This window comes from Lepidochelys kempii, chromosome 10 (genome assembly GCF_965140285.1).
Source record: "Lepidochelys kempii isolate rLepKem1 chromosome 10, rLepKem1.hap1, whole genome shotgun sequence".
Classification (NCBI taxonomy): Eukaryota; Metazoa; Chordata; order Testudines; family Cheloniidae; genus Lepidochelys; species Lepidochelys kempii.
The window spans coordinates 20,207,396-20,220,100 of record NC_136389.1 but is presented as its reverse complement, the minus strand read 5'-3'; the positions used below and the strand labels follow the sequence as shown (position 1 = coordinate 20,220,100).

Here is a 12,705-nt window from a genome sequence, read left to right as displayed (position 1 = left end):
TCCCCTTTTATTTCAATTATATGCTTCCTTTAGATCACATTAGTCTCCCTCACCAATTCCTCTCTCTGAACTAGTGTTCAGCTAATCACTCCTGCTAATGATGTTTAGGGGCAAGACTACTATAAGCTCTTTCAGTAGATCCTCTGCTGATGCTAGTGTAATAATATCAGCTTATGGGTCTGCATCATCATCCATGATTCTTCTCTTATAATCTCCCTTATGGTGGGTTCTTCCATCTTCTAAGACTCTTATTGCAATGAGCAACTTTAATTCCCAGACAGGAATATGCCCCAGCAGAACTACAGAATGAAATAGCTGCTGGCAAAACCAGAAAAAGGGCTGCTAAAGAGAGTGGACCCACAAAACCATCAAGTTGAAAATGTGGGTTTGCTTTTGATCTGAAAAAATGAATTCAAAAGGGCTTCAAGCAACATGAACCAACAAAGAGAGAATAAGAGAAGCTTAAGCACACTCCTATGGAGGCTCCAAGGAGACAACAGAACTATTTTGTAGCCTTCATAGTCAATCAATAAAATTAAGCCTTCAAGTCAGTCAATAAAATTAGCAGACACTTTCTAGACATGTTGAACTGCTAAACTTATGCCTAAATCATCGAAGAAAGTACCTGAAGGTTACTTATACAGTTCTGTTAGTAACAGCAGGAAAATAAACAGGGAAGTCAGAGTTTCTGGCCACACAGAGCTTTTATGTGATAGTTTGATAAATGAGAGATAAAGTGGGTGAGGTAATACTTTTTATTGAACCAACTTCTATTGGTGAGAGAGACAAGTTTTTGAGCTACACAGAGCTCTTCCTCAGATCTGGGAAAGATATTTAGAGTGTCAAAGCTAAATAAAGATCGAACAGATGCCTTACCCAGACCTGAGAAACAGCTCCATGTAGCTCGAAAGCTTTTCTCTCTCACCAACAGAAGGTGGTCTAGTAAAAGATATTACCACACCCACCTTGCCTCTCCAATATCCTGAGACTGACAACAGGGCTACAATAACACTGCATAAATGCCGTGGGCCAGAGTCTCAGCTGGTGCAAATCAGCATAGCATTATTAAAGTTGGTGGAGTTATGTTGATTCATGCAAGCTGACAATATGGCTCTTCCATGTGTGGCTCAAGTGTCTAACTGCCCTATGTGAACAGCGTAGTCACCTTCAAATGGCTTTAGTGTGAAACGGGCAGTTCAGTGTGTCTAGAGAATCTTGCTTACTTTTACTAATTTGTTTCTGTGATAATGAAAACATAGCACCACACGAAAGCTGGGTGTGATTACTGCAACTAGGATTGGGGAAGCCAAGTTGGGTACAACAAGGAACTCTTTTCCCCACCCCTCAACTCCACTCAAACTTGAACCAAAACTTTGCTGCAAACTGAAAGAGCTCAGTTAACTCTGCTTCCCTATTTCCCAATTTGCTGCATCCTTGAATTCTCAGAACCTAGCAAGGCCTGAGAGCAGAAATGGCCAAAGAAGCTGTTTTCATGGTAGAAAGAAGCAATGGAAATTACACAAGAAATCCTATTCCCGCAGTTTCCCTGCCTGGTAACGCAGGTGGACAATTCAGATAAGCATTGAATGAAAAAATGAATTAATATTGTGATAGCACTTTCTGACTGAGGATCGGAAAGCACTTTGCAAACATTAATTAATGTAGTTCTGTGAGTTAGGGACGTATTATTATCCCCTTTTTTCAGATGAGGAAACTGTGGAACAGAGGTGGTAAGTGATTTGCCCAAGATCACATAGGAAGGCTGTGGCAGGCTGCGAATAAAACTCAGATTTGTGCCTTAACTACAAGATCTTCCTTTTTCTTAAACAATGGCTTGGTGGGGTGAAGTTTGTCACCAAGCCACTGAAATGGAACCTAATTCTGAATCTTAAGCACTACTTGGCAACATAACCACCGTTGCTCAGCAATGCTATCACCTGAAACTCTGAGATCCAAAACTTCTCAATATTTATTCCAATCTTTAAACAGTTTGCTCTTCACCCACCATTAATTATAATTAAAACTCTTTAGGACATTTTTTCCCTTTAGATGATCATTACGGTTAAGGAAACAGTGGGAAACACAGAATCCGCTCAAGCTTTTATCATCTCCCCTCACCACCCAACGGAGCATAGTTCTGTATAACAGCTGGATCTTAAACTATAAGCACAGGCCTTTCTTACTCCTCTGGGAGAAACCTCACAAAAGGACTGTCAAATAATATTCAACTGTTTGGAATGAACTAATGCTAAAGTAGAAAAAAAATCTCAAGTACAGAATAAGCGTGAATAATTTTTAAAACTCTTTTAAGTTTTTTACAATATTTTGTTATCAGGAAAGTCTTCAGGCAGAATTCTGCTCTCACATCTGCACAGTGGCTCTTAGCTCCAGGATTCTGCACTTCCAGTAGCAGCGCTGCACAAGTATAGAGGCAGAACACAGGAATCAAGATCTAGAATTGGATCAGGGAATAGAGCTATGCTCTTCCTTGGCAAAATATATTTAAAGTCAAAACATGAAAAATGTTTCTTCTCTATTTCTCTTGTATTTCTTTACTCTTTTTTTAAAATCATCTCTGACATCTATCGTCACCTTACATTGAGAACTGGTTAGACACGATTTAATGGAATTTCCCCTGTGGTCACTGCTTTCTGTCACTTGAGCACTGTGGAGAGCAGTGATGACTCAGGCTGTGTATCAAACCAGTGGATAGTATGGGAACTACTGCATTATGGCTCAGAGCATTCTTCTCCTAGTAAATGGATCATGGCAGGATGTATATCAGTGGGCTGTGTCACCAGACCAGCTTATAGCAGGGCTCTTTGAAGCTGTAACATGTTTATAAAGTCATATGCTCACATTTTTATTCATTATGTGCCATTTTATAGTTCATGGCAAAGATTGTCTGGTTTTAGCTTTTGAAGATATATTTTAAAATCACAAGAGTGTTGATAATTCTTGCTGTGCAGAGGTGCTATCTCTGACCATGTACAAGATTTATTGAAAGAAGCCATTAAATAACAGAAGAGGAATTATAAAAAGAGTGTCAGGAGTGCTTTAAACTACACACCCAGATTCATCCCTGGGGTAGCTCCACTGAAGTTACTTCAGGAATGAATTTTGTCTGTTATTAAAAGAAACACTTTATCATGCATGTAACTCACATGGATAGCATTGCTGTGCCTAGAGCCTGTACAGATATTTAAAGCTCAGCTCTTACGGAAACCAGACAAACTGTAATAGCCCTTCAGTTTACTGATGTCTTTACTGCAATGTATGGTGCACCAAAACTGTATCGTGCTTTAGGGGGACTGGATAAAATGCACCATATACCACACACACTGTGCTATATTCAGTTACATTTATTTATATATTGGAACTTTCATATAAAACATCTCAAACTGCTTTGCAGACAGATTAGAAGGGCTGGGAATTTCATCCATACCATACTAACCATACTGGATGGAAAGGAACTTTGGATTCCATACAACCTGATTGACCTGATCTACCTTGTTACTTTCCAAAATGAGAGAGAATGGTGCTGGGGAAGCAGATCAGGCCTTTTAGATAAGCTAAACAAAAACTTATATATATCTTTTCCTGTTCATCTGCCTTGTGACCATGTGGATTTATTTGTAGGGCATATGTTCCTTTTATACAAAAGCTGTTGTAATAATTAGGAGAATTAGAATGTCCTCTCAGCTGTCATGAGTGGAGGGAACTGGGCTCTGCAGAGCTGTGGGGGTGCAAAAAGGGACATTGCTTCCGCTCCTGTGTAGACTCCCCCCTCTCTGGGACACTGCAGATATTCTTCTTTCTGTCTTAGGTGTTCCGATCATTGCTGTATCCTAGCACTTACCCACTGGAGCTGTGTAAGTGGTACATTATGGTTTGGAGGTGGGGACCAGTCTCTCTCTCTCTCTTTCTCATTATGCCTTGCTGACTGTGTGGATTTTGAATGAGAAATCCATTGGGAGTTGGTGCTTTTGAAGCAGCATTAATTCCCACTGGGTCTTCCCTTTGGTGCTACTGCAGAGCTTGCAGGGGGGCTCTTTCCATGCAACTAGGCTGTTGGGGGAACAATTGGGCAGATTTTTGCTAGGCAGTATGTGGAGTGGATGAGTCACAAAGGTTGTTTCACACCGAAGGGAGGAAAGATATTAGAAGGAGCTTAGAAAGTCAGTGCAGATGGTAGGTTTAGCTTTTGTCAGTCACCAAAACCCACCAGCTTGAGGCGCTGCGGCTCTGGAAAGGTCAAATTGCTCATGACATTTCGAATTCAGATGGTAACAGGGCTATTTCTGCCATGGAGAGTTATTTACTTATCTCTAAAGAGCTATGAGGCAGGAATGACAAAGTTCATGAATCAACAGAGATATGCTGGGAATATGGTATGTGAAGAAAGCAGGATCTGAACTGGTGGGGACCGTTGGCAGCTAAAGCTGTATGGGCGGCCCTAGGAGGCAGAAGTTGCAGTGGTGATGGGGGCCATAACCTTCCCTCTATGGCTGGGAAAGTACAAGAGGCCAGCACTGCCACCAAACTGGGCGATGCTGGCCAGAGAGGAGGTGTGGCCAGCAAGACCTGGGGATTAATCGATGGAGTACATTTTAGCAGGCTCTAACAACATTTGAAATCCCTTGAAAGAAACCATGAGGGTGGACAGCAATTAATATCACCCTCTGGGACTCCATTTTGGAGTGGAGGGGGTCAGACTGGCACAATGCGGAGTTGTGACCAGCGCCTCTCTGGCCCACGTTTTCCAAATTGGGACCAATTTATATGGTGGAAGAAGACTTTTTAAAAGAAAATATTATGGGCCAGATCCTCAGCTGGTATAAATTGATTGCACTAGAACTACACCACTTTACACCAGCTGAGGATTTGACCTGTAGGCACGAGCCGAAAACAGCAGATCAATACTGAACATTTTGCTCCTGAGAAAAATGTCTCCTTCCTGAGAACCGTTATTGTATTCAAATATATTATAGTAGTACACAACATCCAAACTGTACAAATACAAAATGGATAAGGAGCTATGTGTTTTGCTTCCTCCCCAGCACATTTTATTACTGAGTCTCCTACAGGCATAGTGTTTAAGATTATTCATTGATAAAAGTAATTTCAGTACCATTCAGCATAATGAAGCAGACTTTGCTCATGATCAGCATGAACATTGTGGTGAACCTGAGAAGAAAATATCCTTCAGTATGAAGGTTTCTGCCTCTCTGTATATTGGGTACAAACATAATAGTGAATTAGTGATTAGGGCACAGGGTGAAGATTAATCATGATATAGGAAGAGCAAGGCTCTCACCCTGTTGGCAGACTGTACAAGCAGAGATCCTGGAAGATGTGTTGCTTCCTGGCTGAGGTGCACAGGGGCATTTGGAACTGATAGGGAAGAAAGGAGGGAGGTCATAATGAAGATGATCCCACTGACACCATCTGCGAGGACAGAAACCAGAACTGGAAGGAATAGCCATTGCTCCCTTCTTACATAAACAAAGGAGCTGACAAGATGGAGATAAGCAAAGTACCAAGCAATAAAGAGATCAGCATGTTTTAATAACATGAGCAAAGCAGATGAGGGATAGGTCTCTAGGGAGGCCAGTGTTCAGTGTAGGTGCCTGAGGGAGGATGTGGACTCAATTTATGATTAAGATCTTGCTTGTGACAGAAATGCCTACTTTCCCACTACACACTTAATTCTATAGTTTGATTTTATTATCCTTTGCTCTCTCCCTGTCTGTTTCTCATATGAGCCCGCTACAGTTCTGGGCCTTCTATCACAAAGTCCCCTTGTAATTCCCTGTCCCGATTTTATAGGGACAGCCCCGATTTTGCGGGCTTTTTCTTATATAGGCACCTATTTTCCCCTACACCCGATTTTTAACACTTGCCCTCTGGTCACCCTATATCATCTTCAATGGGAGCAGTGAATGCTCAGCACCTCACAGGACTGGGTCTTAGTTATGTTGCATTATTCTCTACCTATTGAACTTATATGACCTCCAATACTACACTATCTGAGCAACTTGCAATCTTTATCTTCACACCACAAACACTATTATTCTCATTTTAACAGATGGGGAACTCTGGCACAGAGAGATCTTTCCAACATCACAGAAGAAGTCAATGGGAAAACAAAAAATAGAACAATGAGTTCAAGTGCCAAGTCCCAGGCTAGTAGTCTAACCACTGAACCAGTCTCTCTTTCATACTTGCACTCTCCCTTTTACGTAGTGAATGCTAGCTGAACTGTAGCAATTGGGGATTGCCCTGCTTATTGCTGTAGCCCTTGACACAGTTCTACTGCTGACTTATTAAATATGCAGGTGCCCATTTTCAGAGGTAAGGTGAGCAGCAGAAAAGGAAAAAGCAGCTAATTTGACAATAAAAATATATAGATTAGATCTGCATGGTACAAAAAGCACTGATAGGAGAGGTCACCTGGTAGGGCATTATAATGGAGGTTATTTGTTCTGCAACACTGTTGAAAGGTGTCTGTGACTGATGGCAGTTTGGTGCATGGGCTAAATATCCATACCTCAAGCAGATGCATGAAGCCCCAAGCAAAGGGCTGTAGTACATGTTTCACAGGTGGTTTATCTGGACCTACAAATACATGTAACAAGTATGTATATTCCTGATCTGCTTTTTCTGTTTCTGCAGGATGGATGACATCCAGCTGTGCAAGGACATCATGAACCTTAAACAGGAGCTGCAGAATTTAGTAGCAATTCCAGGTAATTTCTATGCCAACCTTACAAAAAACAGAAACCCTTCTGTGGGCCAGATACCTGCAACTCCAAGCCACGCTCAATCCCTCTCACTGGCATTTCCATCCCTCTCCATATGTTTCCTGTACTTTGCTCTCTTTTCTAATGTCCTTAGTTTCTCTCAGGTTTTGTTTGGTCTTCCTTCTGCTTTCTATTTTTCTCAAATTCTTTGCTGTATTTCATCTGCCCCTTCTGCCCCTTCCAAGATTCTTTCAGTCCCTTGAAAACTGTATGAGAACCACTGTTGACACACTATGTTGACACATTATGTGAAGGAGAGTGTGCTGAAGAATGGAAAATGTTGATAGATATTGAACATCTGGGTGTGGTCTGATGAGAAATTAAACCTTGGATATGGGTTTTTGTGTGTTTCCTAGAGATACTAATTAATTGTTGCTCCCTATAAGCCAAACTATAACCTAAGAAAATAGCTGAAAGTATGGGGCTTTTCAGAGAGGGCTGAGGAAAAGGGCCAGTCCATGTTTACCTGAATCTTTAAGGGCCTGATCCTAAATTCTCAGCAACGTCATTGCTCCAAGCATGTGTAGAATCCTCCTTGGGCGCAGTCCTGGAGTCCTTACTCAGTAAAAACTCCCACTAGAATCAATTGATAACTGTGTTTTAGTAAGGACTTAACTGGTTGGCCTCCTTGTTCTTTTCGCTCAGCTTCTCCTCTTGTTACTTCGCAAAATTCTGAGCCACCATCTTATTCCAGAAAAGGAACCTAGGGCTTGACCGTACAAGCATTTACTTCTGTGATAAGCCCTTGGTATGCTCTGTTGACTCCGGTGTGTCTGTGACCAAAAGCAGAATTTGGCCAATTCCCATTGATTTTACTGTACACCCCCTCTTATCAATTCATGCCAACCTTCAATTCTTCACCTGACTATACATTCTGTAAATCTGCAAAAAGAAAAGGAGTACTTGTGGCACCTTAGAGACTAACAAATTTATTTGAGCATAAGCTTTCGTGAGCTACAGCAGCTCATGAAAGCTTATGCTCAAATAAATTTGTTAGTCTCTAAGGTGCCACAAGTACTCCTTTTCTTTTTGGGGATACATGGCTGCTACTCTGAATTCTGTGAATCTGTCAGTCAACATAGTGTTACTCAGCAGCTGATAGTGAGGGTGGGGGTATGTTATTTTTACCACCTTTTGAACAACCTTTATTCATTCTCTAATAAACTTTTTTAAAGGATTGTGCAATTGCTGACATAAGCATGAGTGCAAAATCAGTGCCACACACTCACACACAGAGCCAAAGAACCTGAAATTCTCTTTGCCTGTTCCTAGTCACTGATCTTTTACTTCACAATGAAATCTTTGCAGGGTTTACCTCTCTCTCACCCATGAATCTACTGTAGGCAGAGGTAATCTGGTTGCTGAGGGGGATGGCAGAGGGTTTGGTCCAGAAAATGAGATTAGTTCCACTGCAATACATGGGAACTATTAGAAGGGTAGGGGTTTACCGAACATGGCTACTCTTCTTTTAATAAAGTAATGAAATGGCCTTGTATCATTCAGATGAACATAATTTTGTCTGGGGCAGAACTTTGGCTAAGAAGTTATAATTAGATATGAAATCTTCCATGAGTCTTTCAAAAGGAACAATACAGCCCACCTAGAATGGTTTAAATAAAAATTAACAACCTCAGGTGGAGCTGAATCTCGTGTTTGCATTTTCATTTCATCTTAAATAAAAAACACAGTAATGGTAATTAGGATTGTGTCCAGTGGATACTAGAACTCAATGAAGCAAACCATTCCTGTAATGACATGAGATATTTTAATAAGAATGTGTGTGTTGACTGAGATGTTTTCTTTACCATAGCAATTTGTCCTGTTAACCCCATGCTGTATTATTAAATGCAGCCGATTTGCTTTCCCTTGGTAGGCTCTGGGATAATACATCAATGTATTCATGATTCTGTGTACACTGGATATAGATTCCACAGTAAGGTTCCCTAAGTAAGTTCTGCAGCTTAGTGTAATGCCATGTCCCTGTGTGGGTCATCAGTAGAGGGGGCTGAACCTAAGACTTCTGCATCTAAATATATGAGTGTCTACTGCCGATGCTAAAAGACTAATCTTTGTCAGCCAACATTGTAGCAGGCTTCCATATGTGCACTAGACACCACTAGAAGGAGACAGAGTGCCACACTGAGTGAGGGCTGAATTCTGCAATGAGCTGGAAACTCTGAGGAAGGGTGAAATGCCTAGAAACGCATTAAGAAAATTAGCCTTTTATTTTTTTAATCAAATTATATACAACAGTATAAAATTGATACTGCGGTCAGAAAAGTTTTAAATCAGCCTTGCACTCACTTTGTACAGGTGGAAATGACTTGGCAAGGTGCAAGGTCACAGAGAATCAGGGCTGAGAGGAAAAATCTTGCCCCCTTGTATGCCTGCTGAAAGTGAAGTTGTCTGGAACTCAGTAGCCCATCTTGATTTATAGAGCATAATTGTAATCCTGAATGGGGGGTTCTGGCAGCACAAACTCTCCCCTAAGTGGAGAGAGAGGTTCCCTCCTCCTTTGAACTCCATCCTCTTGGTCCCTTAGTGTAGGGGATATTTTGGAGTAGGAAAGGTGTGGCTGGCACACACACTGCAACTATCCTTGCTGATGTAATGCCCACTGCTGGGGTGTTGGAGATGTTACACAAGAGCTCTACTTAGAGCAGGACTGAGGTTGCTCTAAGTTTTATCAGACTGAAGTGGTTCCCTGACTGTCCCGAGGATCATACATGTGAGGGGAAGGAGAGGTGGCAGAAAGTCATTGTTGCCACATACATCCCCAGTCTGCCAAGCACTGCTGTGGTAACACCTGGGATTTTGGCCACTCAGGCAATGCTTATATGAGAGATGGAGGAAGAGAAAGGTTTGCAGTGCCAGCAAAAAACAATTTTTTAAAATTGAGCTGGTTTGCTGAGGGACACACTTTAAATACTGTCTTACCGAAGCTGCTGCTCCTATTTTAAGCACCTGGGGCCTAAGCATAAGTTATTAAAAACTCTTAAATAGACTTCCAGAAAAACATTGATTCACAATTGTTGCTTATATGTACAAACATGCCTCATATAAGCCAATAAGTACAATGACGCCAGAAGTATGTACAGGGCCTATAGTACCTTTTGTCCTTATATTTTTCCACCTATCACTGTGAGAAAAACTTCACAGCTAGCAAACAAGGTAAAAGGGAAGAAAAAACCTTGCCAGAAATGAAACAGCAGGTCAGTCATAAAATAGGAAGCTGATCATATCTACATTTTCCCCCTCCGAGCCCGAGAGACAAATAGCAGCATTTCTCAGTGGGATAAGAACCTTTCCACATTTCATGTTTCTTCTTCTTTTTCTTCTTGACATTATCTCAGCTACTTTTGCGCCAAACAATTCCTCCAATTTTGTGTTAACACATGTATGGGATGAATAGTACCCAAGGGGGAATAATTCAAGCAGAGCTTATTTTAAGGTAACCTTTGCAAAGGATTGTGAATGCTGCATGGATAACAAGTAAGAATGACCTACTCTTTCTTGTATTCCTGTAGCTAAACAGAAGTTTAAATGAGAGGTTTGCTTATACTTAGGACTACTTTTTCCTAGAAACACCCTCCCACAGCTTAAATTACAAAATATTAATTAAGTAAAGTTTAATAAACAGCCGTTCTTTCTTAGACCTTAGCACACTGTGAACAATGTACCACCCAGCAATCCTTTCTCAGAGTCATATTTGCATATTTATCTATTGAGCATTTATTTCCAGCAGTGCCAGCTGTTGGCAAATTCACTACAGAATATTTGAGTATTAAGAGCAGGCAATGGGATTAATAAATATAGGGCTGTTGTCCTTTGCACAGAACTAAATGCTAGCACTGGGATTTTCCCAACCTAGAGAAACATGGACTAAAGCAATCGTCATGCCTTTCATATATATTTTGACTGTGCTGTGTATGGGCCAGCTCCTGCTCTCATTGGTTTCAATGGACATAGTTGCATTGACTTAAATGGGAACAGGAGCAGGCTTTTAGTAAAAGGAGATAGCTGAATAAGGACTGTAGGACCCAGCCCTAACACAATCTGCATTTACTTGTCAGCAGATCCCCAAAAGGGGGGGTGGGAGGACAATCCGCATGTTAGCTTGCTCCCACAGCCCCCTCCCCTTTCACATCTGGCCTTCCATAAGTGGATCCATGTGTTCTGATCCCATTGATGGCTCTTCACCTGGAGATAGAGAAGATGGTGGTGTTGTAACAATTGAAGCATAGCAGGCCTGCTCTAGTGATGAGTCCAAGTGACGAAAGTCGACGAAAGCTTATGAATGGTTCAGTCATCTGTATTAACAAATGGTGATAGAAAAAGGTAACAAAAGTCCAACTGCGACTGTTACATAAGATTGTTCATAAAAATTAGTAAAAGTGAAAAACAGAAAGATGAAGTTAGTCTAAACAAAAGGTCTTTACTGATATAATTCAAAGACTGTGTTGAGACCATATCTGGTAAACAAGAAGAGTGTTGTACTGGAAGTTAATGGGTTTATGTGATATTTCAGAAGTTAGGTCTGATGGTGAACAAATAATGAGAGGATCGACTATTCTTTCCATTAAATCCCTTTTCAGAGCTCTTAAAAAGAGACTTTTGGGGCTGAGGACCTGTGAACTGGCAGGAAATTCCTGGAGGAGGGAAAAGGCCTGTAGGTCTCCATTTTACTTCCCTTCAGGGACATTGTCTTTCACCTGTGGCCCCAGAAGGTACCACATCATCTTCAAGTCCAGACCTTGGTACTTCCTCAGGGTCACGTGGTCATCACCACTCCATAAACCAGAGACACGTGAGATCCTGATTATTTCCCCTTCCTTCCCCACTCTTTTCTTCCTATCTTCTCACTCTCTTGGCTTTCCATCTGATTTGATCTTGAGGTCAATTGTAGCACATGGCACCAGCACAATCAGATGAGACAGCCCATCCAGCTCTAGCCAGCTCTGCCCAGCCTGAGACAGACCAGTAGGAGAGGGGCCAAATCAACCAGATGACACCCCAGACCAGGAAATAAGCTAGAGCTCAGAGCAGTGCTGTTGTGGCAGACTTGCCAATCCAGAGCACCCATCTGTGACTGACCTGCTGCTGGGAATTCTCCATCAACAAAAGCTGTATTTTCTCCACCTTTACTATCCTGTTTCTTCTTCCCCTCCTGTCTGTTGGTCAAAAGCAGGAAAAATGGCCATCCCTCACAATGCTGTTTAATGTTGGACGCTGACAGAGTGATGCTAACACTGCTGACTCTTCGGGCCCATTTATTCCAAATTGATGTAACACAGCGGCATAGTGGCAGCTGCTCCGTATCTTCCATGATGGGAGAAGGAGGCTCATTGCAGCATGGTCCAGCAGTCGTCAGTTTTAAATATCCTCTCTTATTTCTGCTGCACATGTTAAGATTAAGTGTTCATTGACATTATGCCCAAGTATTCCGCCATCCCATGCCCATTTTAGGTAACAATGAGGAATCTTTGAAGCACCGACAGAATTTGATGATAACATGCACACTTAATTTTTTGAGTAAAAGATATTATTTTCATAAAAAACTAAAAATACTTCTCGTGAAAAACAAAGTAGCCTTCTTGTGCATTACAAATTGTTTATTTCCTCTTTCACTGACAACCTGTAACTTACAGTTCTCCAAGGAATAATGATTTTCCAGGCTCAGATTTACAGAATTTCATTATCTCTGAAAGCCAACTTTCAAAATGCCTTTATCCCATTTTTTAAAGATGTGGATTTATTGCAGAAATTTCCAGTGGGAAATGCATCTGGAGTCCTTGGGCAAATCATTAAGCTGTAATAAACAACTCTTTTCAAATATCTGGATTTTTTAGAAGTATTAGGATCCCTTATAAATTTGGAACAGCCGTGTTAAAGTGAGCTGTAG

At 41.3% G+C, this 12,705-nt stretch overlaps 1 protein-coding gene across 1 annotated transcript in view; it reads left to right on the top strand.

The window, feature by feature from the left end:
- The window catches only part of BMERB1 (bMERB domain containing 1), a 104,783-nt gene that overhangs the window by 79,384 nt on the left and 12,694 nt on the right, over positions 1-12,705 (top strand). Inside the window, exon 3 of the mRNA XM_073362355.1 lies at positions 6,676-6,749. Coding sequence (XP_073218456.1) covers positions 6,676-6,749 — 74 coding nt within the window. The remainder of the gene's footprint in view (positions 1-6,675; positions 6,750-12,705) is intronic.